Source organism: Panicum virgatum, chromosome 9N (genome assembly GCF_016808335.1).
Source record: "Panicum virgatum strain AP13 chromosome 9N, P.virgatum_v5, whole genome shotgun sequence".
NCBI lineage: Eukaryota > Viridiplantae > Streptophyta > Magnoliopsida > Poales > Poaceae > Panicum > Panicum virgatum.
In genome coordinates this window covers 53,025,844-53,051,214 of record NC_053153.1, presented here as the reverse complement: position 1 = coordinate 53,051,214, position 25,371 = coordinate 53,025,844, and the positions used below count along the sequence as shown (strand labels likewise).

The window sequence follows — 25,371 nt, the reverse complement described above, 5'->3', positions numbered from 1 at the left end:
GGAATGTGCCACCAGATGTGCGGGAGTTCTTTCAGCGTGACATTGAGAGGGCAAAGAAGGCAACTGCTGACCGGGTTTGAGAGAGGTTGAGACGGGAGAAGTCTGCAGTGGAGGAAAACTATCCCGGTTATGAAGAAGATGAGGAGGCACAGCTGCAGCGAGCCATGGATCTATTGAGAGCGGAAGCAGAGTTCCGACGGGGGGTGGAACAGAGAGGAGGTGCATACGAGCATGGAGGGGGTAGTGGTTCGACGAGAGGGAATGCTATGCAGAGGATGTTTCGAAGGGCAACTTCGCAGAGGGAGAGTCCTGTGGTGGAGGACTATAACTTGGCAGCTGGTGGGAGAAGAGGAATGATGCAACCAAGGATTGATATAGGCTCCTGGACGCAGAAGAGTAGGAATGAAAAGGAAGCTATTGGTAAAGCTTGGTCAAAATATTTCCATATTGCAGGAGTACCTGGAAGACAGGCTGACAGTCCATACTTTGTTAGCGCGGTCAGGGAGACACAGAAGTGGGGTAAGTTTTCATTCATTGGAATGACACCTATGAGCTTACATTCTTGTATCTCATGATTTTCATATGGTTGCAGGTGAAGGTATTGCATCACCCACTGGACGGGATATTGATGGCAAGTACCTTGATCAGAATGAGCAAGACTTGAAGACAAGGTACGTAAAGTTTCAGAAAGACTGGCCCTTATTTGGCGTCACATTGATGTGTGATTCATGGATTGGCCCGATGAGGATGAGTGTCATCAACTTTTTGATATATTGCAATGGGGTCATGTGGTTCCATAAGTCTATTGATACGAGTGGAAGAACTCAAGATGCCGCATATTTGATCAAGGTAGCCCCTAAACATGTTCCATTCACATTGAGTATGTTTTGACATGTTACTAAACAATCTGTCTTTGTTTGCAGGAGATTCGAAAGGTGGTGGACGAGATTGGACCGGAGAATGTCGTGCACATAGTCACCGCCAATTGTCTAGCACACACCGTTAATTTGATGTTGAAGGATATAGCTCAAAGGCCTGAACATGCTAGTACGATCAAGCAGTGCAAGCGAATTTCAAATTGCTTACACAATCGTGGTCAGTTGAATACAATGATGAGGAACGCAATCGGTGGTGAGTTGGTTGTTGACGCTCCTTAGCGCCCCGATTTGTATACCGCAAGCGCACGGTTCGTGTAGCTTTTCCCTTAGAGTATTCCCCCAAGGTTTATCAATCCGTGGATCAACAAAGAACTACCTAAGGTTTTCCATCTAATCTAATGGATCTATCCTAACATGAAGCATTGATTGCATATAAAGGGTAAACCTTTAAAAGATATGAGTGATATGTAAAGGTTGATCTCATCCATGAATATAGGCTTAATCATAGCAAAACCAAAGATATGACTAGGCCTATCGTCATCTAGTTGTAGTTCAAGCTAACGAGCAAATAAATCATGCATCTCAATCAAAAGCATCTTTAAACCCAAAATCTATCTCGATAATAGATCTAAGATGAAGCAAACCCAAAGAGAAGAACGAAATCGAAAGAGAGAACATGATCGCTAATAGATTCGGAAGACATGATTATCATTACTCACATAATAGATTAGTTTGGATCATCACCGCCATGTGCACACCATCGATGAATCCAACTAGCTCTTGAACTTCGCCATGGCACAACCACGCAGGGAGGCCACGGCGGCTAGGGTCGGCCTAAGCCATCTCCTAGACAACTTCGAAGACTTGCGGCGGCCGTCGTCTCCCTCCGGTCTTGGCCCTAGGTTTTCGTCGAGTTCTGGGTGGATGGATGCTCCGAGATGAATAAGGTGCGAGCTATTTATAAGCCGAGGAAGCCACCGGTCGAAGGGGAGGCCAAACCACCTCGAAAACGGGCTGGGCCGGCCGGCCCCATGGGCCTAGACTGGCCGGCCTACCCCTTTTCGGGCTCGCCTCGGTCTCATCTTTTGCGTGTAGACTCCTCGCATCTTCTAGAGTTTATGTCCTTTACGATTGCACCCCTTTGGATGTCGTTATCTTGGAGATATCTTCGAGGAAATGATGGGATAGAGAATCCTTCCTTAAATCTTCATTTGCTTTGCTTAATCCCGAAGTATCTTGATCTCATCTTCGTGGGCTCGGTCCTTTGGGCTCTCTTGGAGGATGGATGTGCGTGAATGGGCTTCGGTCCTCCCTTTGGGCTTTGGCCTTCGTCTTTCCTCATGTTAGCGCTCGATCACGGGCCTCGTCATTTCATGCTTCAAAATAGGCCAAAAACCTGCAAAAACGAAGTTCCTCCAAAATATATGTGCAAGTGTGAAAATGACCAATAATTACGCCGGGGTTAGGACGGTTAGTGATTTTGATATTAAATTCATGCCATTATCAAGGATAAACAAGGGATAAAGTGGGTACTTAAGGAGCGCCAACATTCCCCCCATGCTTAAACCTTTCTCGTCCTCGAGTAAGTCCAAGAGCTTTGCTTATAAAGAAATCAGCGTTGCCCCTCAATGTCCTCTCTACACTTAGTCATACATAACAAGACATATTGCTCTCTCAAGTATTTAGCATTTAAGTTCATGTTGTGACCGGCTACTTTTTCATTATGGAAGATATACTAGCAATTAAAGAACAAGCCACAATAATAGATAAATGCAATGCTCTCAAACTTAAGCGAACTTCAAACCTTTACCTTGTTTCATCGTGAAGAGTTTTCAAAAGAATGCATATCAAAAATAAGTGAGGTTCTCTTGCAAAAGATCATGGAAATACTCATCTCATCAAGTCGCTCAAGCCTACATTAGATTGTCTTCAACCTATTCCACTCATATGTAAAATTGAAAGGCTTATGTGGAGCTTGGTAGGTAAAAACAATCCTAGCAAAACATTATATCTGAAATATTGTCAAACTAAGAGAGAGATCTATTGGATTTACTGAGACTAGTCAAAAAGGCCATTGGAAAATAATGTTGGAGAGGGAGAAAGATGAAACACACACATTTAGATAGGTGGACATGTGCAAGTGGCAAATGGATGATCCCGAGACACAAATGAAGTTCTCGTTATCGGATTGCACATGGTTGGAAGATTTGAGTATGGAATAGTTCTTCAAAGTAACTTGGAAGATTAATGAAGCCAAAAAGAACTAAAGAGCATTTTATTCTTCTCTTTTTTTCTTTCATTTTTCTTTTCTTTTCTCCTTTTTCATTTTTCTATTTTTCTCTTTCTTTCTTTTTTTCTTTCTTTTTGCTCCTTAGAACTTTTGATAGCATAGAATACTTACCCAGCCATCCCCCATGCTTGAACGAATGCTCGTCCTCGAGTATGAATAGTGGGAGAACCAACTAGCTAGGGTAAGTATCTCAAATTCACCTTCTTCTTCGTAGAACCTCTTGAATCTCTGGAGAGCGTTGTCTCCCAAAATTTTTCTTTATATGGTGCCCTTGATTCTTTTGATTCCGTCGAAATGATAATCCATACTCAAATTGGGTTGTGGTCAAGGAGGTAATCACAAAAAGATATTTTTGGTTTAGGGTGGATATCCAGCGAGGTTTGCAAAATTCCCGAAGTAGAAACTCACAATGCATGGATAAATAGGCTAGCAAAAAGAAGGTTACACAACAAAAAAAAGGAATGACCAGCTTCTTAGTCTCATACCAAAGAAATTAATCTTAATCCAACTCATCAAAATATAAGTTTGCAATCTAAAGGTTTCATCATGAAAGAATATGTATGTATAGGCTTTGGTAGGTAGAACTTTGCAAGAGATTCACAAATGTAGATAGCATAGGAATTAAATTTTCAAATTAAACAATCACAAGGTGTAAGGTCATCGGTAGACTTAAATCAAAGAGCAACATAGAATATGTGGGTTTAGAATTTAGTCATTTAACCTCCACAAATAAAAGAGCCGGTATTTAATCATTTTAATTCCATTTAATTGAGAGCAAATGGTCAAGTCATATACAACATAGCGTAGGTAAAACAAAGCAGCAACTTTCATCATTTTTCCATAAGCATAAGGCATTGCCAAAATGTATCAATGTGGTGAGAGCAAAGTGATGGTGATCCTACACTTATTGAAAACAAAAACAAAACTAGGTTGTCCTCCTAGAAGCCATGTGATAGGTTGAGTGGTATATACAAAGGTTGCATCTATGGTTGAAGGCATATATGTACAAGCATTTAGAAAAAGAGAGAGTTGAGGAAGAATTATCGCCCTTCTCGATGCTCGTAATGAAGTGTAGCGCGTCCTCCCCCATACTTAAGCATTGTGCTAAGCATGGAAGAAGAATCATGAGCATCTTGTGGCAACCATGATTATCTTACTCCATGAGATTTTTCTTCCTTGTCCACGAAATCCTCCCCCATGCTTAGCATGATGCTAGGCGTAGAAGGAGAAGATGGATCATCTTGCAATTCTTGAAGTCCTTCCCTCATGTGTATGAATACCATCTTCAATGTATCTTCACCTTTATTGCCTCAATTTCCTTCAACTTCTTCTTGTACAAAGTCATGGTTCCAATCTTTGCTTCCCATCGTCGTCGCCTCCTTCAATTCCTCGTTGTCCCATTGCTGCCTCATCTTCACGAATTTTTCTTTCAATTTCCAGAACAGAACATATACTAAAACATTGCTCCATTGCGAAGTGCACGAATTTTTATTTCCAACGAGTATTCATTCGCCCAAAATTGATTCCGAACAAGAGAGTTATGTCCATTTTATCCCAGCGCTGCAATCTGTTCCGAATTTCAGAACGCGCAGCGTCCAAAGTTTTTGCCATATCTCCTTGTACGGGTCTTCAAATTCATTGATCTTGGATGTGTTGGAATGGTAATTTCATGGAGCTTCTGAATATCAACTTTTTCTTCCTTGTACATCTCTGTCCATGTGCAAAATTTTGATGAAAACAGCGGGGCTTGCTTTCGAACTTTGGAGATGTTGACGAATTTGATTTCTTCTTTGATCACGAATTCATGGGAACGCTTTGTCATGCCTGCAAAACAATTCAAGTGCACAATCTACCCCCAAGGTGACAGTCGGGAGTAGAGACAATTGCCAATAAACCTACCATTCCTAATATCTCAAATTGTGGCATAGCTAGCTTAGTGAAAAAAAATAAAAACCTAGTGAGTGTACGTGTGTGCTAGTGTAAATGCAAATGAGAGGAAGATATATAAACAAATACAATGTTTACACCTAGTTCTAAACACCATGTTTACAACTAGGTTGCCGATCTTCTCCATAGCCAAAAAGACTTATTTAACCAAGGTAAAAATACCATGTCTATCCCAAGATCAATAGGCCTTCATAGCATAAGAAAAAATAAAGCGCATTGCAAAGCTTATAAACCAACCAAATGCAACCTCATAGCTTGGTAACTAAATGATGATGGTCTTCAATCATGTCTAAACACCATGTTTACACAAGATTACAAAAGGTAAATGCTATCATGATTAGCATAACATAGATAGGAAAGCATACATCAGTAAGATTGAGACCAAGCTAGCAAAATGAGGGCATGAACGATGGAATGGATGCAAAGTGCAAATGCAAAGTTAGCAAAAACAAGTGTTAGCGAGGTTGAAAGGACCTTTCAATGTCGTTCCGCAACTAGTTTATTCAAAAACAATTGCTAAGAGTGACAAAAAGCCTTCGCGATACTTCATAAGAAGTGAGGCTTTTGTCAATGAAAAGGTTATTTATCGAAAAAGGATCAAGCAACCGAGCTAACAAGGTTTTAGAAGTAGGTTTATGGGTTTCCTATATTTTTGGCTTAAAACAAAAATTTTGAAGAGAGAGAGTGTTGGGTATAGAAATTCTATCTAAGGTGGTTTCAAAAAAAAACTAGAGAGAAACAAAAGTTAGATTTTTTTTGAATGAAAAACATACCCTATGGCTTTGGGATTGCTCTATGAGTGGTTTTCCTAAGGGTTTTAGGATCTCAAAAGCGAGGCTAGTCAATGTTTTTAGAAAAGGTTTTTTTTAAATGCAACATGCAATGCAATGCAAGGGTGAGACGAACAACATGGTATGCAATGCAACACGGGGTGGGCGAATAAAATGATATGACATGATGAGGTGGTCTAAAACAAAACAAAAATTTAGCCTAAGTTAATTAGCCACAAGTTTAGAATCAAAGGGTGGTGCAATGCTTCATAAATCTCTCTAAAAAGACACAAAGAAAAAGACTCAAAACACTAATAGGCACACAAAATGGTCTACAAGTTTCCCAAGATCAAATAACAAAGTGCTCCCTCAATAACATTTAGAATGAACAACATGAAGTTGTGGTTTTTGTTAGAGCAATGGTACAATGTTACTTGATATTCCGATTAAAGAGTGCAATGTATACGGTCATATTAATATATATAAAATAAAAGATCGGGTTGCCTCCCGCAAAGCCCTTCATTTAAAGTCATAGAGCTCGACTTTCTCACATACCTTCTCATTTATGTGAAGCCATGGTCCTTTGTGCGAGAATCCGAAGTGTCCATGCAGGTTGATGTCGCCTCTTGTAATCCATCGTGGTTTGCTTGCAACATCTTCATTTGTCGAAAGTCGACCGCTTGTGTCTTCATTCACCAATGTCATTGGGGTTCTTTGTTTTGTTCTTATCCTCTGAATTTGATCATGTACGCTTGATGAAAGCATCGCCCAAGCTCCCCTTCATTGTTGTCATCGTCATCTTCTCTATCTTGTTCTCATCGCGTTGCTCCTGCCTCTTCTTTGTGGAATCTCTCCTATATACTCAACAGAACATATACCAAAATATAGCTCTATTGAAAATTTTATGAAATTACCTTTCCAACAAGTGGTCATTCGCTTTAAACAGAGTCCAAACGAGAGAGTTATGACCGTTTTACTTTAGCGCTGCGTGCTGTCCAGAAAATTTCAGAGTGCACGACCTTCGATGTTTTGGCCATAACTTCTTGTAAGAAACTTCGATTGACTTCATTCTTGATTCGTTGGAACTGGAACTTCATGGGGGCTTTTGAATATCCAAAAATATACTACAATTTTCTTCTGAGATCGAGTAGAATATTGATGATAACAATGACTTGTTACGAATCGATCCGAAGATGTCGATGATCTCGATCATGTGGTCTTTGGAGTGTAGTGTCATGCGTCCCTAGGCTTCAAGGTCATCACCATTGATTCACCAGCAAATATCATGGCTTCAATGATGTGTCTTCTCCATTGTTCTTGGTTTACCCATGGTGTCGGGATTGGAAGATGCTCCTGTGCTTCGTGTTGATGATCCGAATGGTTTCCTTCCTTGATAGCATCACTTGATTAGAAGTATATCGAGCATCTCACTGGAGAAGATAGGTGGTGTCGTGGTTCTTCTAATCTTGTTGCATCCAGCTTTGGTTAACTTCAAATCATCATCTTTCGCGTACACAGCCTTCCAATCATCCTTTGACATCATCATCACCTTCTTCGTCGGTTGCTACTGCCTCTGTCCTCATTGAATTCCCCTTCATCCAGTGCAGAACATGTACCAAACTTCTCCTCCATTGCAAGGTGCATCAAATTATCTTTCCAACAAGTGATTATTCACCCCAACGAGTGATCTATCTCGATAATAGATCTAAGATGAAGCAAACCCAAAGAGAAGAACGAAATCGAAAGAGAGAACATGATCGCTAATAGATTCGGAAGACATGATTATCATTACTCACATAATAGATTCGTTTGGATCATCACCGCCATGTGCACACCATCGATGAATCCAACTAGCTCTTGAACTCCGCCATGGCACAACCACGCAGGGAGGCCACGGCGGCTAGGGTCGGCCTAAGCCATCTCCTAGACAACTTCGAAGACTTGCGGCGGCCGTCGTCTCCCTCCGGTCTTGGCCCTAGGTTTTCGTCGAGTTCTGGGTGGATGGATGCTCCGAGATGAATAAGGTGTGAGCTATTTATAAGCCGAGGAAGCCACCGGTCGAAGGGGAGGCCAAACCACCTCGAAAACGGGCTGGGCCGGCCGGCCCCATGGGCCTAGGCTGGCCGGCCTACCCCCTTTCGGGCTCGCCTCGGTCTCATCTTTTGCGTGTAGACTCCTCGCATCTTCTAGAGTTTATGTCCTTCACGATTGCACTCCTTTGGACGTCGTTATCTTGGAGATATCTTCGAGGAAAGGATGGGATAGAGAATCCTTCCTTAAATCTTCATTTGCTTTGCTTAATCCCGAAGTATCTTGATCTCATCTTCGTGGGCTCGGTCCTTTGGGCTCTCTTGGAGGATGGATGTGCGTGAATGGGCTTCAAATCAACATGGGCTTCGGTCCTCCCTTTGGGCTTTGGCCTTCGTCTTTCCTCATGTTAGCGCTCGATCACAGGCCTCGTCATTTCATGCTTCAAAATAGGCCAAAAACCTGCAAAAACGAAGTTCCTCCAAAATATATGTGCAAGTGTGAAAATGACCAATAATTACGCCGGGGTTAGGACGGTTAGTGATTTTGATATTAAATTCATGCCATTATCAAGGATAAACAAGGGATAAAGTGGGTACTTAAGGAGCGCCAACATTGGTCAAGTGGAATGCCACTCGATTTGGAACCAACTACATATTCCTAGAGAGCATCTATCGGAAACGTGATTGTTTCATGCAGTGAATGGCATCTAGTGAGTTCCAACACAGCAAATGGGTGGATACCGAAGATGGTAGATTTACTCATGCTAGGTTTTCAAGTATGGAGTGGTGGGATGGATTGAAATATATCATCGACACGGTTCAACCAATATACAAGTTCCTTCGCTTCGCTGATCAGGACAAGAGGCCCAACATGTGTGAAGTTGTGATGGCCTACCAGACTATGAAACGAGAGCTGCGGTCTTTCTTTGGAACAAATGTTTCCACACTAAAGGAGTATGGTGAGGTGGTGGACGAGAGGTTGGGTGACGTGTTCATAGGCACGTATGTGGGTCCAAGTAAGCACACACATATATCATCTATTTTTAAGCTCTATTGACCTTATGCTTATTTGAAGTGATTTATATTTTGCAGCTGCTGTCCTAAATCTGAGGTATGCATATATGATGGATCCAACTCAAGAAATGTTTCATGGACTCAAGGATACATTTCAGCGTATGACGGATCTCCAGAGCGTCGTGCAGGCATTGCAGGAGCTTGACTTGTTTCGGCAGAAGGTTGGCGAGTTTGGCGGTGAAATGACAATGAATATGGCGATGGACCCAAGGACATCCCCATGTAAGAGTTATTCCGTACGACATTGTTTTTTGCTCTATTCGAATATATTGCTTACATACTCGGTTGCACATGCAGCATCCTGGTGGATGATGTTCGGATCAAGTACTCCAAAGCTGCAGTACCTTGCCATGCAGCTTGTTTCACAATGTTGTTCGTCCAGTGGATGCGAGCGGAACTGGAGTACTTTTGCCTTGCTGCATACAAAGGTTCGCAATCGGTTGTCGCATAAGAAACTTAACAAGCTTGTCTATATCAACTACAACCTTCGTCTCTGACTTGAGGAGGTCTCCGGCCCACCGATGCGTGAAGAAGGTGATTTCATTGACTAGCTGGCCCATCTTTCTTTCTATGATGAGAATAATCCGGTGCGGGAATGGATGGAATATGGTAGATCTAATTGGGCTCCAGTTCTGGACGAGGATGATGATGACGGCGATGTCCCTCTCCCGTCCCATATTGTTAGAGATCAAATAAACCACTCAGATCTATGTGAGGCTACAGGGGATGATTCCATCAGCGATTGGGCATGTAAAAATGTGGGTGACACTCACCTAGGGAAGAGGAAGCTCCAGAAGGGGCCTACGAAGGGTGACCCAAAGCGTCAAAAAGGAAAAGGCAAAGCAACAGCAAAACCAGTGAGCAGTGACACCGAGACTGATGATGGCGAAGGTGAGCGTAGTCCACTGTATTAGGAGTCCAAGGATAGCAGCTCGGCCGATGATGGTGATGATAGTGATGGTGCTGATGTTGATGCTGATGCTGGTGGTGGTGATGGTGGTAGTGGTGGTGGTGGTGGTGGTGGTGGTGGTAGTGGCGGTGCTCGTAGTGTTCGTTTCACAGGTATACATTGCACCTACATATGTACACATGTTTATGACTATAAGTACTAATTATGATATATGGTTGATTGCAGGGGAGACTCAGTTCACACATGCTACTCAGGACACCGACCATGGAGCACCGCAATCGCAGAGGAGAACGGTTGGACCGATGGACTATGACACTCCTCAGTACTCTTCTTCCTCCTACAGTGATTCCTCGCAGTCTTTTCACTACCCCATACCTGACATTAGCATGCAGCCACCGACAAGATGGGTGTACGAATGGGAAGACCCCCATTTTTACACTATGTTAGTTTAGGAATCGGAGACAACATCGGCGTGGACGGGCCAAACTTGGCAACACTACAAGGCTGAGCTACTTAGAGTGCGAGGTATCGCTGTGATGTCCACCGCCGAATACCAAACCGCGTCCCAAATGGGGATCTTCCTATTCCTACGTTGAACTTTTATTGATGTGTATAAGTGTATGCACGCTTATGACTCGGTATTTGTATGCACGCTTATTACTATTGTATTTGTATGCATGATTATAAATTATTGCTTTGGTGCGGTCTTTTACATTAATATGTGCATAAATCATGCCAAAATTTTCTTTTATTTCACACTAGGGAACCACTTTTAAACCGTCAGATTTTTTGGTTAAAACACCGGTAACCGGTCAGACCGGACCAGTAAACCGGTCAGTATACCAGTCGGAACCAGTTACACATGCGATTTTGAATTTGGTTTTCAATTCGACCGGTTTCCACCGGTTTCCGGTCAAACCGGTCCGGTAAACCGCTACCGTAGGGCGGCGGTTTGACCGGACCGGTCGGGAAAAAAAACCCTGGTGATGGTAGGAACGCCAAGTTAGTTGAGCACAATGATATGAGTGCTCGCTTTGAGATAGAAGTTGATCTCTTGCATACCACATTTGTTAAGTGCATTTAGGAGCAGGTGGAAAGCTTGAGAAATGCTCCGTGTGGTACTTGTGATCATCTTAAGTTTGAGAATGAGTTTTTGAGCGGGAGATGCATAGATTGATTGCTAGGTATTTTGATTCTCACGATTCTTGTCACTCCGGTATTGGTGTTCTCAATGTTGCTTCTTCCCAACTAGAGTTGGCACCATTTCCAAACCAAGATATGGCACGGAAAAAATTTAGTCAGGGTACTCACATACCTCCCCCACACTTGCATTGCTGGGCAACAAATCTTCAAGTGCGTGGAGTTCAAGTTGGGAACATATCAGGTGCAAACCAATCTCTCCGTGCAAACCATGCAAACTCTAATATGGGCCACCATATCAACATTTAAGGGGCGTGTAGAGGGAGTGGGAGGGGAAATTTGCAAAAGTGTGATTACGCAATCCAAAGGTGGGCAGTTAATTGTAAAATTACCCAATCCCCCCATGCTCCTTGGATGTTGATCCAGTGACCTAGATTGGAGTTTGCATGGAGAGGTTGGTTTGCACCTGATATGTTGTCGTTCAAGTTTCCTTTCATAGTCATTCCCTCACCAAGACGTACCAAGGAGTTGAATTTGGTGTTGCTCCCATGTTTGTAAGCATCGCCTATCCGTTGTTCTCTTTGATCTCCACCTGGAATGGTTAGAGACCAAAAATACCCGAAGGAAGACTCCTAGAACATGCTCTTGCTTTTATAAAAGGGAAATATAAATGATAATCCAGGTTATCTCCCGGTAGTGCTTTGTTTTTATGGTCATAAGCTCGACCATGGGAATTTTTGCTGCTATCATTGGTGATGTGTACTTGTTTCACCACCAATTGTTGAAGCTTAACTGCAAGGTCAGTGCCACAGTGCACCCATTGAATCTGCAATGCTTACGATAAACAAATGCATCTACAATCAGCCTTCTAAAGATTTTTGCAAATGAGAGCATTAAGGTGTCTACAGTCCTCGTGCATGCGTGGAGCACTAAGCTTTGCTAACTCTGGAGCACAATTGCATGAGCACAATATTTCAAAAATGACGATTTCATGCTCATCTATGGAATCCTACTCTTTGGACTCCAGAGTCGATGCCTCACATAACACCATGGCCTATGGATTCTCCATCTCAAGAGTTTCATAGTGAAAGATCAATGTTGATTCTTGATCATGATCGAGAACAGCATACTCCAGTCCAGTGAGAAGAGGCTCAAACTCAATCGAAGGAGATGACGATCGTTCGTCTTCACAAAAGTGAAGGGTGTCTTCCAGAACATACTCTTCGGAAGTGGAAAATTTTGCAACTTCAAAGAGTATAGGCTCGTATGATACAAACAGAGATATGTGCATCATCTCCTCAAGAGGGTTTTGCACAGGAAGAAACTTCGCCATAAGATTTTCTAAGCAAGAAGTAGCAGTGGCAGAAGCGGTTTCCATATACAAATCATCTAGGCTCCCTTGATGAGATGTGAGAAAACTTTCAAGTGGGTAGTCTAGGAAAAGATCCAAATCGAGGATATCGAAGATATGAAAGTCTAGGTGCACCTCGATTTTGTGTAATGTTAGCAGCACGACACTTTGCAACCTCCTGACATTCAAGAATATGTCCAAAGGGACAACTTTTGAATAGCTTGTCGGGTGGTTTAAGCATAACGTCGCCCAAACGAGTATACACAATGTCATGGCATGATGTTAACCTCCATGATGGGGTTAACATGCGCTTCTACGGTAATCCCCCCTATAGAGCATGGGATGATCATAAAGGGTGAACTCATCCAAACATCTTCGGAAAAGCGTCTCGCTCCATCTAACCATTCCTCCTTCATGTCCTCCTTGAGAATTGGTTCATTAGAAGGGTCAAGAGGTAAAAGAGGTTCCATCAAAGGAATTTGAGATTGTTCGGGCATCGAAGAAGTTTCCTCCCCTGATTGGGCATCGAAGCAATTCGAGGTGTTTTGGTGATTTCTCGGTGGATCGTCCTCGAATTTAGAAATGAACTTTAGGGGTTGAATTTCTTATTCCCCCAATGTTCCTTGTCCGAACGAGTTTCTATGGCTGAATCTGAGAATGTGAAAGGTGGAGGATTGGATTCAGCCATTGAAAGATCCTCTTGGCTCGACTTGCTCTCTTTTCGAAGGGATTCACACTTGACCGCGAAGTCGGTGTACATCATGATGTTATCTAGGATTTTCCTACCCTCAATCAGAGACTTATGCAGAAATGACCCTCCATTGGCAACAACGAGATAATAGGAGGAGTGTTGTCGAGGTCCTCATAAAAGTTGCGAAGCAACAAGGATTCATGTATCGATAGAACAGGTCCAAATTTCACTAAACATGAAAATCTACACCAAGCCTTGCCTATAGATTCCTTCTTATTCTGCCAGAAATGACAGATATCCCTATGTAGATCAATGATACATGATATCCGGAAGAACTCAAGACAAAACTTATCTCTAAACTCATCCCAACTATCGTTCACACTGCCTATGTTATACGTGTACTATTGTTCGGCCTTCCTTATGAGAGAGTAGGGGAACAACTTCCACTTGAGGGTATATTGTGTCATACTTGAAATGTCAAAGAATGAACACAGTTGCTCAAATTACGATAGACGGCTATATGGCTTTTCACTTTCTAACCTAGAGAAGAAACATTTTCGAACCAGAGTGATAAGGTTGGGAAGGAATTCAAAGCCGGATGTGAGGATTATTTGTGTCGAGGGTGGTGGCTCAAAGAATCCCCGCCCCTTGGGGTAGAGAGCTGTTAGAAGGATAGCTGCTACATGGGTAGCAGGGGTAAAGGTAGAATCAAGAAAAATGGGAAATATACGAGGACGAAATAGGTCCTAAGATAATATAGCTGCCGTTACCCGGCAACGGCGCTTGAAAACTTGTTGACGTTTTGGAGCGTCACGAATAGAATTCGCAAGCGCACGAATATCATCGCAGCTTTCACTCAGGAGTATTCCAGGGTATCGTATCCACTGAGGAACGTGTGTAAATTATCTTAGGCTCGTATTCATCCAAGAACACCACACTACTAAAGAGGTAAGGGGTAGAGAGGATTTCTAAGGCCCAGAATCAAAAGCAAGATAGTAGTAACTAGTTGTTTACTTCAAGCTATCAGGTTTGCTTAGATAAAACCAGAATCTCTGATAATAAGGCTACTGTCGTACAACCGAATGTGGAGGATTACGATAGCACAAAATAGGGCTGTCACCACCTGCAGGCTACCTCTACAAACCATGTGATGTCACAACAATTGAAAGGTAGAGTCTAGTTTAGACACCACGTCTACACTGTCTTCTACTAACACTAGAGTCGATCAGAATTATCCATCTTTATCAGGAGTCCTACTCTAGAGGCATCCACTAATATTAGTGAACTACCAATATGTAAACAACTAGAGACCTAGCACTACTTAACTAAGAAACTAAAACACAGATTAGATCACGAACACTTACTATGATTGATATGTCTAGGTACAAGCTGGAGAAGTGCGCCGGGGGCCAACCTGCACCTCCCCGACTCCCCATCACTCCCTCCCTATCTACCTAGGCAGCACTACCACTACATGAAATCTCTTAATCCATGACGATGTTTTCGTGACGTTTATATAAAGCGTCATAAACTAGCAACATCTATGACGATTTAAGAATTTTCGTCACAGATTTGCAAATGACCCATTTGGGCTCCAATTCAAGCCCAGCTTCTATGACGAACCTTTGATAACTGTCATGGATTGAAAATTAAAATCGTCACAGATTTGATACTATACTCAACCACAAATTTGACAAAACAAATATGTTGCTTACTTAAAAAAATGCATTACTTCTTTTTTCTTAAAAAATGTGGGTGTTGTGCAAGATAGGAAATAAGAAAAAAATAAGTTGCCTTTATTTGCGTGCGATGGAAGAAAAAAATTATCCGCAGAATTGGTGATAAGAAAAATAAAGAGATGCTCACAAAAAAAGATAAAAAATTGGGGAAAAAAGAAAGAATGGAGCGTTGGTGATAAGAAAAATAAAGAGATGCTCACAAAAAAAGATAAAAAATTGGGGAAAAAAGAAAGAATGGAGCGTTCGAACCATGATCTCCAAGACCATGGCCGCCGAACCATACCACTGTTCTACACCTTCGTCTCTGAAATATCTTGGTATTATCCTTTATATACTAATATTTTTGCTTTAATTTAGAAAAATAAAAAAAATGTGCGCTTATAGGGCATCGAGAACTGCGGGGATTGGAACCCGGGAGCCCTACCAATGCGCCAGACCTTTGTTTGTGATTATGTTGAATAATAGATATTTTATATATTAGTGTTGCATCGTGGCCCTATAGGGAAGAACAGATATGTGAATCATCTTTTTCTTTTCGATCCGGAATTAAATTTTGTAATTAGTATTTTTCCTCATATAAACTCCAAATTTAATGGTTCTTTTTTTCCAAAATTTTCTAAAATCTGAATCTATTATTTAGCGGCTTTTGTTTGTACGTTAATCGCTATATCTAGATTGTTTTCGTAATACATGTTTTATTCCAATTAAATAGAGAATTGAAAAACATGTTTTTGCATAACAATTGCTAATGTAACTTGATATTTTTCATTGTTATGGTCAACATAAGGTGGTGTCCAAATTTGAAGTGCATACAAGTTCGAACATGTTTTGAGGTATTCAAATCTCAAAGTTTGACTTGAGATATATGAAACTATGTAAGAAAGGTATCGATTTGTGAACAATGTATAGTGACATACTATTAGAACTACTTGATTTTTTTATGGGAAGCTAAATGACCAAAAATATGTTGTCATATCAATTTATAGAAATTTTTTACTAGATTTGAATATTACTGTAATTATTATATGGTAATTTGGAGAAAGAAGTTTGAATTATCCCTAGAAGACAATTGAATTTTTCACCCATCTCCGAGACAGGGGACAAAATGGAACATATGAGCCTAAATATAATTTCTTTACAATTTTTTGTTTCTTTTTGGGTACACATAGTTCAAATTGTAATTACTTTCAATAAACATGCAGAAATTCATTGTTAATATCTGTGAATAAACTAATACATCTCCATTTGGTTGTCCTGTTATCATGACTGTTCATAGTTGGTTCTTTTTAACTGCAGTGAATTTCAGTGACAGTTTTACAATTTAGCTAGTAATTTTGTAGTTGCTGAAAACTGTTCTCTTTTCCCGAAGGACTAGTTGCTGAAAACAGTAGTTAGACTGATAGGTGGATCTAATGTGTAGTCAATTATTTATGTTTGAATTCCATTAGTAACTTAGAGCTATTACTTGCTGTTAATTTTACAGTAGTTCATTGATCACAATTCCTTTTATTGCAATATTGCCGACTGTAAGTATTTGACATTTTGACAATGTGCTCTTTTCATTTTCAGGCTGAGTATGATCATATGGAAGGAACAGAGATGATCTTTTATCTCCATACTTTCTATGCTTCTAAGTTTAAGCTTATGTAATGCTAGCTATTTCGCTGGATAAGACTTGCATATGATCTATTGGATTCGATTTCTTTTCTATTTACAAGACTTGTACAAAATTATGAAGATGTCATTATGGTTTTTTTTGCTATAATCTTGTGCTGAAATTATAATATTGAAATGGGCTTTATGGGTTGAAATTTTAATCTAAGATGGCTGTGGTGGGCCAAAATTTTTATGGGCTGTGCAAATTTAGTGGGCTAGAGATGTTGCTATGTCATCATCCACTTAGGCAGCCACGTAGTTGGCTATGTCATCATCCACGTCCATGTCATCACCATGTCAGCAGCCACGTCATCCTCCATGTCATCAATGTGTGACATGACAATTGAATCTATGACGAAAATTATACTGTTTAATTTAAGAAACGTCACGAGGTGTAATCTGTGACGCTCAATACATGACACAATTTGTGATTGTCATAGATACTGTTTTATGACGGTTATTTAGTGATCTATGACGAAATTTAATCATCATGGATCAACAGATTTTTTATAGTATACACCTCAAGGATGAGCCTAAAGCTCAAGTGAAGTAGTGAAAACTCAAGAGAGTGCATAGGATGTGTTCCTATTCTTACCCCCTCCTCTACTATTTATAGAGGGGGTAGAAAGGTGTTTCGGCAGGTAGGAAGCTTGGGGCACTAGAAACCAACTTCGGGAATTCACCAGGGGCCGCCACATGGAAGCTGGAGATGAGTGGGGCTAGGGTCTGTTCGGCTGACCAGTGGGGTCGGCCTACCAGTGGCCACCGCCTTTGGTCAGGAGACTAGTAAGTGGGCCCTTGAGTCGGTTCCTAGTGGCTTGGGACAAAACTACGTCGGTTGCATGCTCTGGTGGGCCTTTCAATCCATGTGCTGCTATGTGTCGTGCTTTGATTAGTCGAGAAGGTATTGCCTCCTATTAATGACGTGTTCATGTATATGGTTATGTTTCATTCTCATGTGAGGCTGTCAAGTGGACCCTTTTGATCCTTGTGGTTGGCCATTCCTATCTTGGACCATACTTGCTAGTTTTTAGCAATTTTGGTCCTAATTAACATGCACACATTTTCAGACCAGCATATGTGGAATTCACCAATAAGTCATCCTATACTAGCATTTATTCCCTTCGATATTTATATTTTGTGCGATATTTGACGGTTAAAATGGGTCAAAATAGACCATCAACAGATAGATAGATAGATAGATAGACTTACACATATATATAGACAGATAAATATGATAGAGATAGATAGATAGATAGATAGATAGATAAATAGACAGACATATAGACAAGATAGACAGATAGATAGATTGACAAATAGACAAATAGATAGATAGATAGACAGACAGATAGATAGGCACAATTTTTTTGATAATAGGTCTGCTTTCTACGGCTGCAGTTACAGTTGTGGTTCAGCCACAACTGCAGCCGCTCGACTGGCGCAGGCCAAAAAACCTCGACTGCCCTCTCTTGTAATAAAGAAATAGATACTATTTAATTACATGAATATCGTGGGAGAGGTATTAGCTTACAGATTTAGTTTGAATTAAAAAACTGCAGCTTTTACATGGAAAGATAGAAAAAATTTATCAGTACAAAAGCATTGTTTTACAAGTTATTCTGGAATATCTTAAAATTAAATTTAGAATTTAGTGGTAGCGCCGTACAGAAAAAAACAGCTTCTTATATATAAATATTTTATTATTGTAAAAATGTGTGGCACACAAACAGCAGGTGCAGTATAAGGGCCTGGTTTAGATTCAAACTTGAAAATTCCAAATTTTTTGTAAATCGTCTGCATGTTGTATTAAATGTAGTCGAAAAAATCGCAATATACAAATAGACTGTAAATCGCGAGACGAATCTAGTGAACCTAATTAAGTCCTGATTAGACACTAAATTGCTATAGTAAAGCTACCGAAAATATATGCTAATGACGGATTAATTAGGCTCAATAAATTCGTCTCGTAGTTTACGGATGAATTATGTAATTAGTTTTGTAATTAATTTATGTTCAATACTTCAAATGTGAAAATATTCTCTTTCAAAATTTCAAAATCGGGAAACTAAACACACACAAGATACCTTTTAATATGAAAAGATACAGGCCTAGAAGAAAGTGAAGTGTCTCCATATGTCACATAATAACATCTCCTTTTTCTCTGCCTATAAGAATTGAAATTCTCTCTTTGATTTGATTGCCAGAATAGCCCCTTGGCCTCCCGAGACGGCTTCTATAAAGCTGCCTTAGTTGCTAATCTCAACCTTCTCACACTTCAGGAAGCTCGCCAACCTCGGATCCGCTAGAAGATGAGCGGCTATCCACCGCCGCCGGGGTCCTGGACCACCGGCCTCTGTGGCTGCTGCAGCGACTGCAAGAGCTGTGAGTCATGCCACGCACGCCCAAACCTTTCCGGAAACAAATCCTCCAAAACAACTTCATTTTTCAGTGTAACCATGCAATAATTTCTCGTGGAATTTAAATTCCCACAATCCAAACATGGCTTTTACTAACCTAGGCAGCCTCGGTTCGTGCAGGCTGCTTGGCGTTCTTCTGCCCGTGTGTCGCATTCGGCCAGGTGGCAGAGACCTTGGACAAGGGATCCACATGTAAGTCAGTTTTGCTACAACTGTTGTGGATGGATGATGGAAGTCTTGTCTGTCCATCGAGTAATTGTCTCTGCTCAAAGCAAGTGTGCCAACTAATAATTAATACTTCTGTTGTATATATATGCAGCCTGTGGTATGGCTGGTGCGATCTACTGCGCGCTGCTGCACGCGGGGGTGTGCCTGCTCCACTGCCTCTACTCCTGCTCCTACCGCCGCAAGCTCCGGGCGGCGTACGGCCTGCCGGCGAAGCCGTGCGCCGACGGCTGCGTCCATTGCTTCTGCGAGCCATGTGCGCTCTCCCAGATGTACCGGGAGCTCAAGAACCGGGGCGCCGACCCGGCAGATGGTAAGCGTATGGGATTGTATATATTCATCCACCTCATACCGCCCACTAGTATAGAAAAATCTTTTTGTCGCAGTTCCAACCTCCTTTTGTCCCGGTTTTGGAATTGGGACAACGAAGCCGGGACTAAAGATCCGGACCCGATCATTAGTTCCGGTTCCTTCAATCAGGACTAAAGGGTACATACAATGCAAAAAAATTAGTCTGCATCCAACATGATTCAAATCCGTGATCTTTTGACTCGCGTAAAGCTTACTTGCCACCCCACCTACACAACACATGTGACCTTATATGTGATGACTTCATTTTAAACTAACCCGTAAATAACCCTTTAGTCCCGGTTGGAGCTACCAATGGGGACTAAAGACTCTTTTGGTCCGGGTTGGAACGACCAACCGGGACCAAAGAGTCACCCTTTGGTCCCGGTTGGTGGCTCCACCCAGTATTAAGTGTCCAGGACCTTTGATCGGTTGGAGCCACCAATCTAGACAAAAGGGTGATTTTTAGTTTCGGTTGGTGGCTCCAACCAGGACTAAAGCTCTCCACTGGCCCCCCTAACCGTTGGAATTGGGACTAAAGCCTTCAGTGGTCCCGGGTCCAATGGTGGTCGGGACTAATGTGTTGGACCAAAAGTCATATCTGTAGTAGTGGCCGCGAGCTCCAGGCTATATTTGAAGAATAATATATATCAATAAATAGCTTGTTCGGGTGGGATGAAGTGGCTGGGCAAGTTGGCTTGCTGAAACAGCCAACCCATCCAGCTTTCAGCCCAACCAGTTTAGTCCATCCGAACAGAGCGAAATGTGATACGGCTATGCTAAAATTTATTGGGATCTGAAATCTATGAAGAAAGGATACGAAATGCTAAAGAAACTTGGTTTTCAAATCTGGGAAAAATGTGATATGGTCGACCGAGACTAAGTGTTCTTCACGAATTAGTTTAAAATGAAAGTATATCATCTAGAGTCATATGTGCTGTGTAGGTAGAATGATAAAAAAACCTATATGTGAGGCAAGAGGTTTGAGTTCAATTCCTGTGGACCGTAGGATTGGTTGTGTAAAAAGTAGATTTAGTCCTAGTAGGGAAGAGACTTTAGTCCCATATTCTCAACCGAGACTACCAATTCGGGACCGAATTCCCAATAGGGACTAAATGGTGACTTATAGTTCCCTTCTATGAGTATATATCGTAAGTATATACTTCCATGTTCATAAATAAATAACGTTTAGGACAAGATACCCACTTATTGAAAATATGATCTAGCTTGTCCAAGACGACTTATATTCGAGAACAGAGATAGTAGTATACCGGTAGATGCATAAATCGAGAGTAATTAATCTGGATCACCGGATCAACATCCAAGAGTATGGGGGAATAGGTAATTTTACAATTAACCACTCATCTCTAATCACACTTTTGCAAATCTCCCATCCCACTCCCCCTGCATCCCTCCTTGAATGTTGATCCAGTGGACCAGATTGAAATTTGCACGGATTGTATATGAAAAAGTTGTTTTTGCATCTGATATGTTGCCAAACTATATATGTGCAATTGTAACATCGTTGCAGCCTCACACATCACACATGCTTTACATGTACGATGTATAAGCAATAAAGTAGCCTGCCGTTACTCCAGAATAAGAGGTGCAGACAAACACCACCAGGACTCCAGGGGGGCAGAAAATGGTGGCGACAGGAAAGGAACGGGGACACGGACAGCGCAACGGCAGCCAGCATATGCTCGTCCTGCTTGCTTTATGTTTCGTCACACACAACGACCTCCACTGAGATACATATATATATTCTCTAGCCAAAACTTGTCAACGCCTAGTAGATAGTCCTATGTGGAGTTTCGCTATCACAAATGGTATCCAGACCTCCTCCAGACGTTAGCAGCTTTGACGTTTTATAGCCATTTAATAAAACAATGTCTACAGTTAGCAACCTCATATACCAACATAGTTAGTTACTCTTTCCATTCTTAAACTTATGATGTTTAAGACAAACTAATTTGTTTTAAAATGAAACATATAAATACCTTGGCCTAAAAGCCATATATATGATCGTTTCAAACTAATTATGGTTCTATTGTTATCTGTTTATTACAAATGGAGTATTCAAGCATAAAAAATCTTGAGACATATTTTGAAAAAAAAATCTCCTACCTACTGCCTAAGGTAAACCACCTATCTCATCTCCTTGCCACGGACCCCTTATATTGAATTAGCTAGTTCTAGTCCTATTGGTTATTTGCTCGATCAGCCTACACTACTAGAAAATATACTATCGGTGCATCTCAAAAGTACCGGTAGGAAGATGACCCGGTACTTAATTCTAGCATTAGTACTTGATCATTTTCCTACTGGTACTTTTGAGATGGATGAAAAGGTATAGGGACCTTCAGTACCGGATGGTAATATCAACTAATAATACTAAAATCTACATATTAGTACCGGTTGATATTATCCTCAAGTAAGAAAGGTTTGACCCACATTAGTACCGGATGGTATCAATGTCTAGTCGTGCAGGAGCTGTGACTTTGAAGGCCTCTGCTGCCGCGCCCTGCTCCTCGTGTGAACTGAATACGTTTTCACACAAAATCAGTATGCATATCTCCTATTAGCTGCATGAGTCTGGAGCCTCACAAAATTAGCCAACATTAGGGGTGGTAATGGGCCTACAAATTGAGTCCTAGACATTTTAAGGATCGGGGCTAAAAAAGGGTTGGGCCCATATTCTATATGTTTTTAAGCTAAGAATGATTAAGGGCTGAGTTAGATCATGAAGAGGGCAATAGGACTATGATCCATTACCATCTCTAAGCTACAATTATTCCTATTGGCTAGAAACAGATTAATCCTATTAGCAAAATCCTGATATACCAAAACTAATGCCATATTTTCTACATCTATTCATATAAAGGCCGTGTTACATGAGCTAACACCAAGCTCTACCTTACCTGCTAGTGGTAATACAACAAACTCCATGTATAAACTCTTTTGGTACAAAATATTCAACACATTTATAACCTAGTGGCATTATTGTCATAGTAGCACTTTAGATGATTTGGATACTTATAATCGAACGTCAAGAAATCCAAATTCCTTAATTTCTGAAATGCCCTGTCTTTAATTCAGAACAAGTTGAAGCAATGTGTAATATGTAGTGTGCTAATCATTTTCCCTTTAATGTTTTATCTACCAAGGATGGGAAGTGAACTCACAGAAGATGGTCACGGCTCCTGTACCAATGCAAGACATGACACGTTGACGAGTGTGTCCTAAAGCTAGAAAAGCTCTTGATCAGCAGTCATGTTGTGCCTCGCAGTACATTTGTGAGCAAGGTGTTTGCATGCATAGCTGTTAGCTGAAGTAAATAAATAGAGATGCATGTGTGTGGATCATGTGTGAATTATTGCTATTTAATATATATAACTGTAAATTAACGTGTGAGAAATAAAAGTCATCAAGCAGTTTTAATGATATTAATATCAGATTTTCTAATTGATTGATAAATTACATGGACAGCAAAGTTTACTTGTAATTAGTTACTTTTTGCTGTCTAGAACTAAATATCTAATTATGACCACAGGGAGTACAAGTTACTCCTACTCAAAGATATTAATCAGACAGTCAAATTTTTCAGCATGGATTTATTTACACAATAATGATTTGGTTTTTCCACAAAGGGTGAACCCAAAATTTCATACCGGTAAAAGCAACAAAATTAAAAAGTCTTAGACGTTTTATCCCTCCCGCGTCGCACTTAGACCCTCCTTTAGTATAGAGACTGAAACGACCATCTGTTGATGGCACACAGGGCTGCAAACTAGAGCTGCACCCTACTGGTGAAATATATATGGGTTATTATGCTTTCAGTAAAGCTGGGCCGGAGGGTCTCTGGTCTAAACATATATAGGTTATATAAAGGTTACAAGGCCTCAAGTCCAAAAGAAGATCCTAGCTAGCTATAAGACTTAAAATTACGAAAATTTACAGATCCATTGTTCTAACTCCAATTTGGCCCTAAGAATGATGAGACTAAATTCTTCTTTGAGGACTGTAAGGACCCTATTCTGTATTTGTGCATAATCTTGTCATCATAAGCATCACTGTGAATTGTTAAACAATAAACATGTTCATGCTTGTTATCTAACCCCTTGTCGGTGGGACCATGAGTGTCCCAATCCGTCCACCAGGAGCAAAATGACACGTCAGCACATGTTGACTCCAGTCAACCATGACTCGGTCAACCCTGTCCTAGGCCGTCACGCTTGGTCAGGTGGTTAGACCACCAGGACCCGACCGTGAGCTGTTGTGCTTGTATGAGGTAGGCCATGCATGGCTCCTCCGTCCCATTCCCTGTTTGGAACGGAGGATTTTCACGGGAAAAATGGAGGAATCGCAAAACAGAGGAAAGGCTAGAGGAAAAGCTTTTGGAACCAAGGAAATCGTTGAGTCCTTTCCTCCGAAAATCCTGTTGCAGCTCTTTGATTTCACAGGAAACGAAAAATCTACTCCTACCTCTGGTTTTCGCTTCCTTTGCGGATGACCGAGGCAGCCCACGCCGTCAGCACACCAGGATGAGGATTAGCGCTCAAGCTTGCTCACTGTCCTCTCGGCGACCTGCTAGACTTTTCCATCTGCTACCTGCGTCGTACCCTTGGTGACGCCGGGACAGCTTGCTGCATCACTAAGAAGTTGCTGCTACAAGCAAACACCGTTCCGACACAAGAAACCAATCCTCCGCCAGCACCATGAGACGCCAAGTAGAGAGAGAAAGAGAGAGGGGGCAGGGAGCAACGATTACCAGGCATGGATGGGAAGATGAAGGGATAAGGCTAACCATCCGTTGAGTTATTGCTCTATGGATCTTTGTGTGACACCTGGGTATTTACGGAGTAATTAATGAGATCATTAACCAAATCATAATGTATAATCACGTACGATTAAAACAAATGCCAATATAAGCTCTTCGGACCGTCAACTGTATACTAGCAGACCGTCCGTAGTAGAAAAGATCGGTCACCCGAACCTTGTGGGGCAGACCGTCCGTTGTATAATAGCGGACCATCCGCGGTAGAAAAGTTCGGATGTCCGAACCCGCTGCGTTAAGTTTTTGACTGTCCGAACACGCAAACCTTCCTGTAGCCACCAGCGGACCGTCCGCTTATATCGGCGGACCGTCCGCTTCACATTTCTTTCGGCACGGTCCAATTCTGAGGTGTTTTGATCATTCTTTTCAACGGCTGGCGGACCGTCCGCCTCCTAATCGCGGACAGTCCGCGTACCTAAAATTTTTGAGGAAAATCATTTCGTTTTCTCTCTCCTTCTTCCTCCTCTGTTTCACTACCCATGGTAGGGCTGGCAGCGATGAGACACCGCCTGCTGCCGCACGTCTGGCCAGCCGCGTCCCGACGGCCGCTGAGTGCCCATACACCGTTGACCCAAGAGAGGAGCAAAGTGGCATGACTGCGGCCGCTTCTCAATGCCGCTTCCCGGCTGCGCTCCCACCACTGGCCTTCCATGATGAGCACACCACTGATGCCTCCATTCCCTCTCCACACGCCAGCTCGCCTATTTCCATCACCCCTGCAGCACCGCCTCCCTCCTTGCTGCACCCCTGACCCGGCGACGATGCCCGTCGAGCATGCGCTACGCCCCTGCCGCCCTTGCACCGCCGCTGCATCAAGCACGTGCCGCATCCTTTCCGTTGTTGACGCTCCACTCCGCCGGCCGCTGCCCGAGCCCTTGCTCGTGCCCAACCTCTCCTCCCTCCACCCTGCTGCTTATAAAAGGCCAAACTCGGCCCCTGCTTGTGCCCGAGCCCCTCTAGGCCTCCACGCACGCCATTGCCACCGCCGAGCTGAGCTCGCCGCGGAACCCCCTTCTATATCCTTCCTCGCCCCCAAAAGACTCTGCAAACCGCTTCCTCATGGACCTG

General features: G+C 42.0%; 1 protein-coding gene across 1 annotated transcript; it reads left to right on the top strand.

Moving 5' to 3' along the window:
* Window positions 1-18,684: 18,684 nt before the first annotated feature.
* Window positions 18,685-22,916, top strand: LOC120688202 (cell number regulator 4-like). Its single transcript, XM_039970394.1, has 4 exons — window positions 18,685-18,858; window positions 19,014-19,085; window positions 19,213-19,431; window positions 22,634-22,916. Exons 1-4 carry the CDS (start codon window positions 18,786-18,788, stop codon window positions 22,696-22,698), a joined length of 429 nt encoding a protein of 142 aa, XP_039826328.1. The 5' UTR covers window positions 18,685-18,785; the 3' UTR covers window positions 22,699-22,916.
* The last annotated feature ends 2,455 nt before the right edge of the window (window positions 22,917-25,371 follow it).

Excerpts from the sequence above, each read along its gene's own strand:
- LOC120688202 (XM_039970394.1), top strand. The coding sequence starts at position 18,786 with ATGAGCGGCTATCCACCGCCGCCGGGGTCCTGGACCACCGGCCTCTGT. Across the intron at positions 18,859-19,013 it reads CTGCAGCGACTGCAAGAGCT|GCTGCTTGGCGTTCTTCTGC; the intron begins GTGAGTCATGCC and ends CGGTTCGTGCAG. Across the intron at positions 19,086-19,212 it reads CTTGGACAAGGGATCCACAT|CCTGTGGTATGGCTGGTGCG; the intron begins GTAAGTCAGTTT and ends ATATATATGCAG.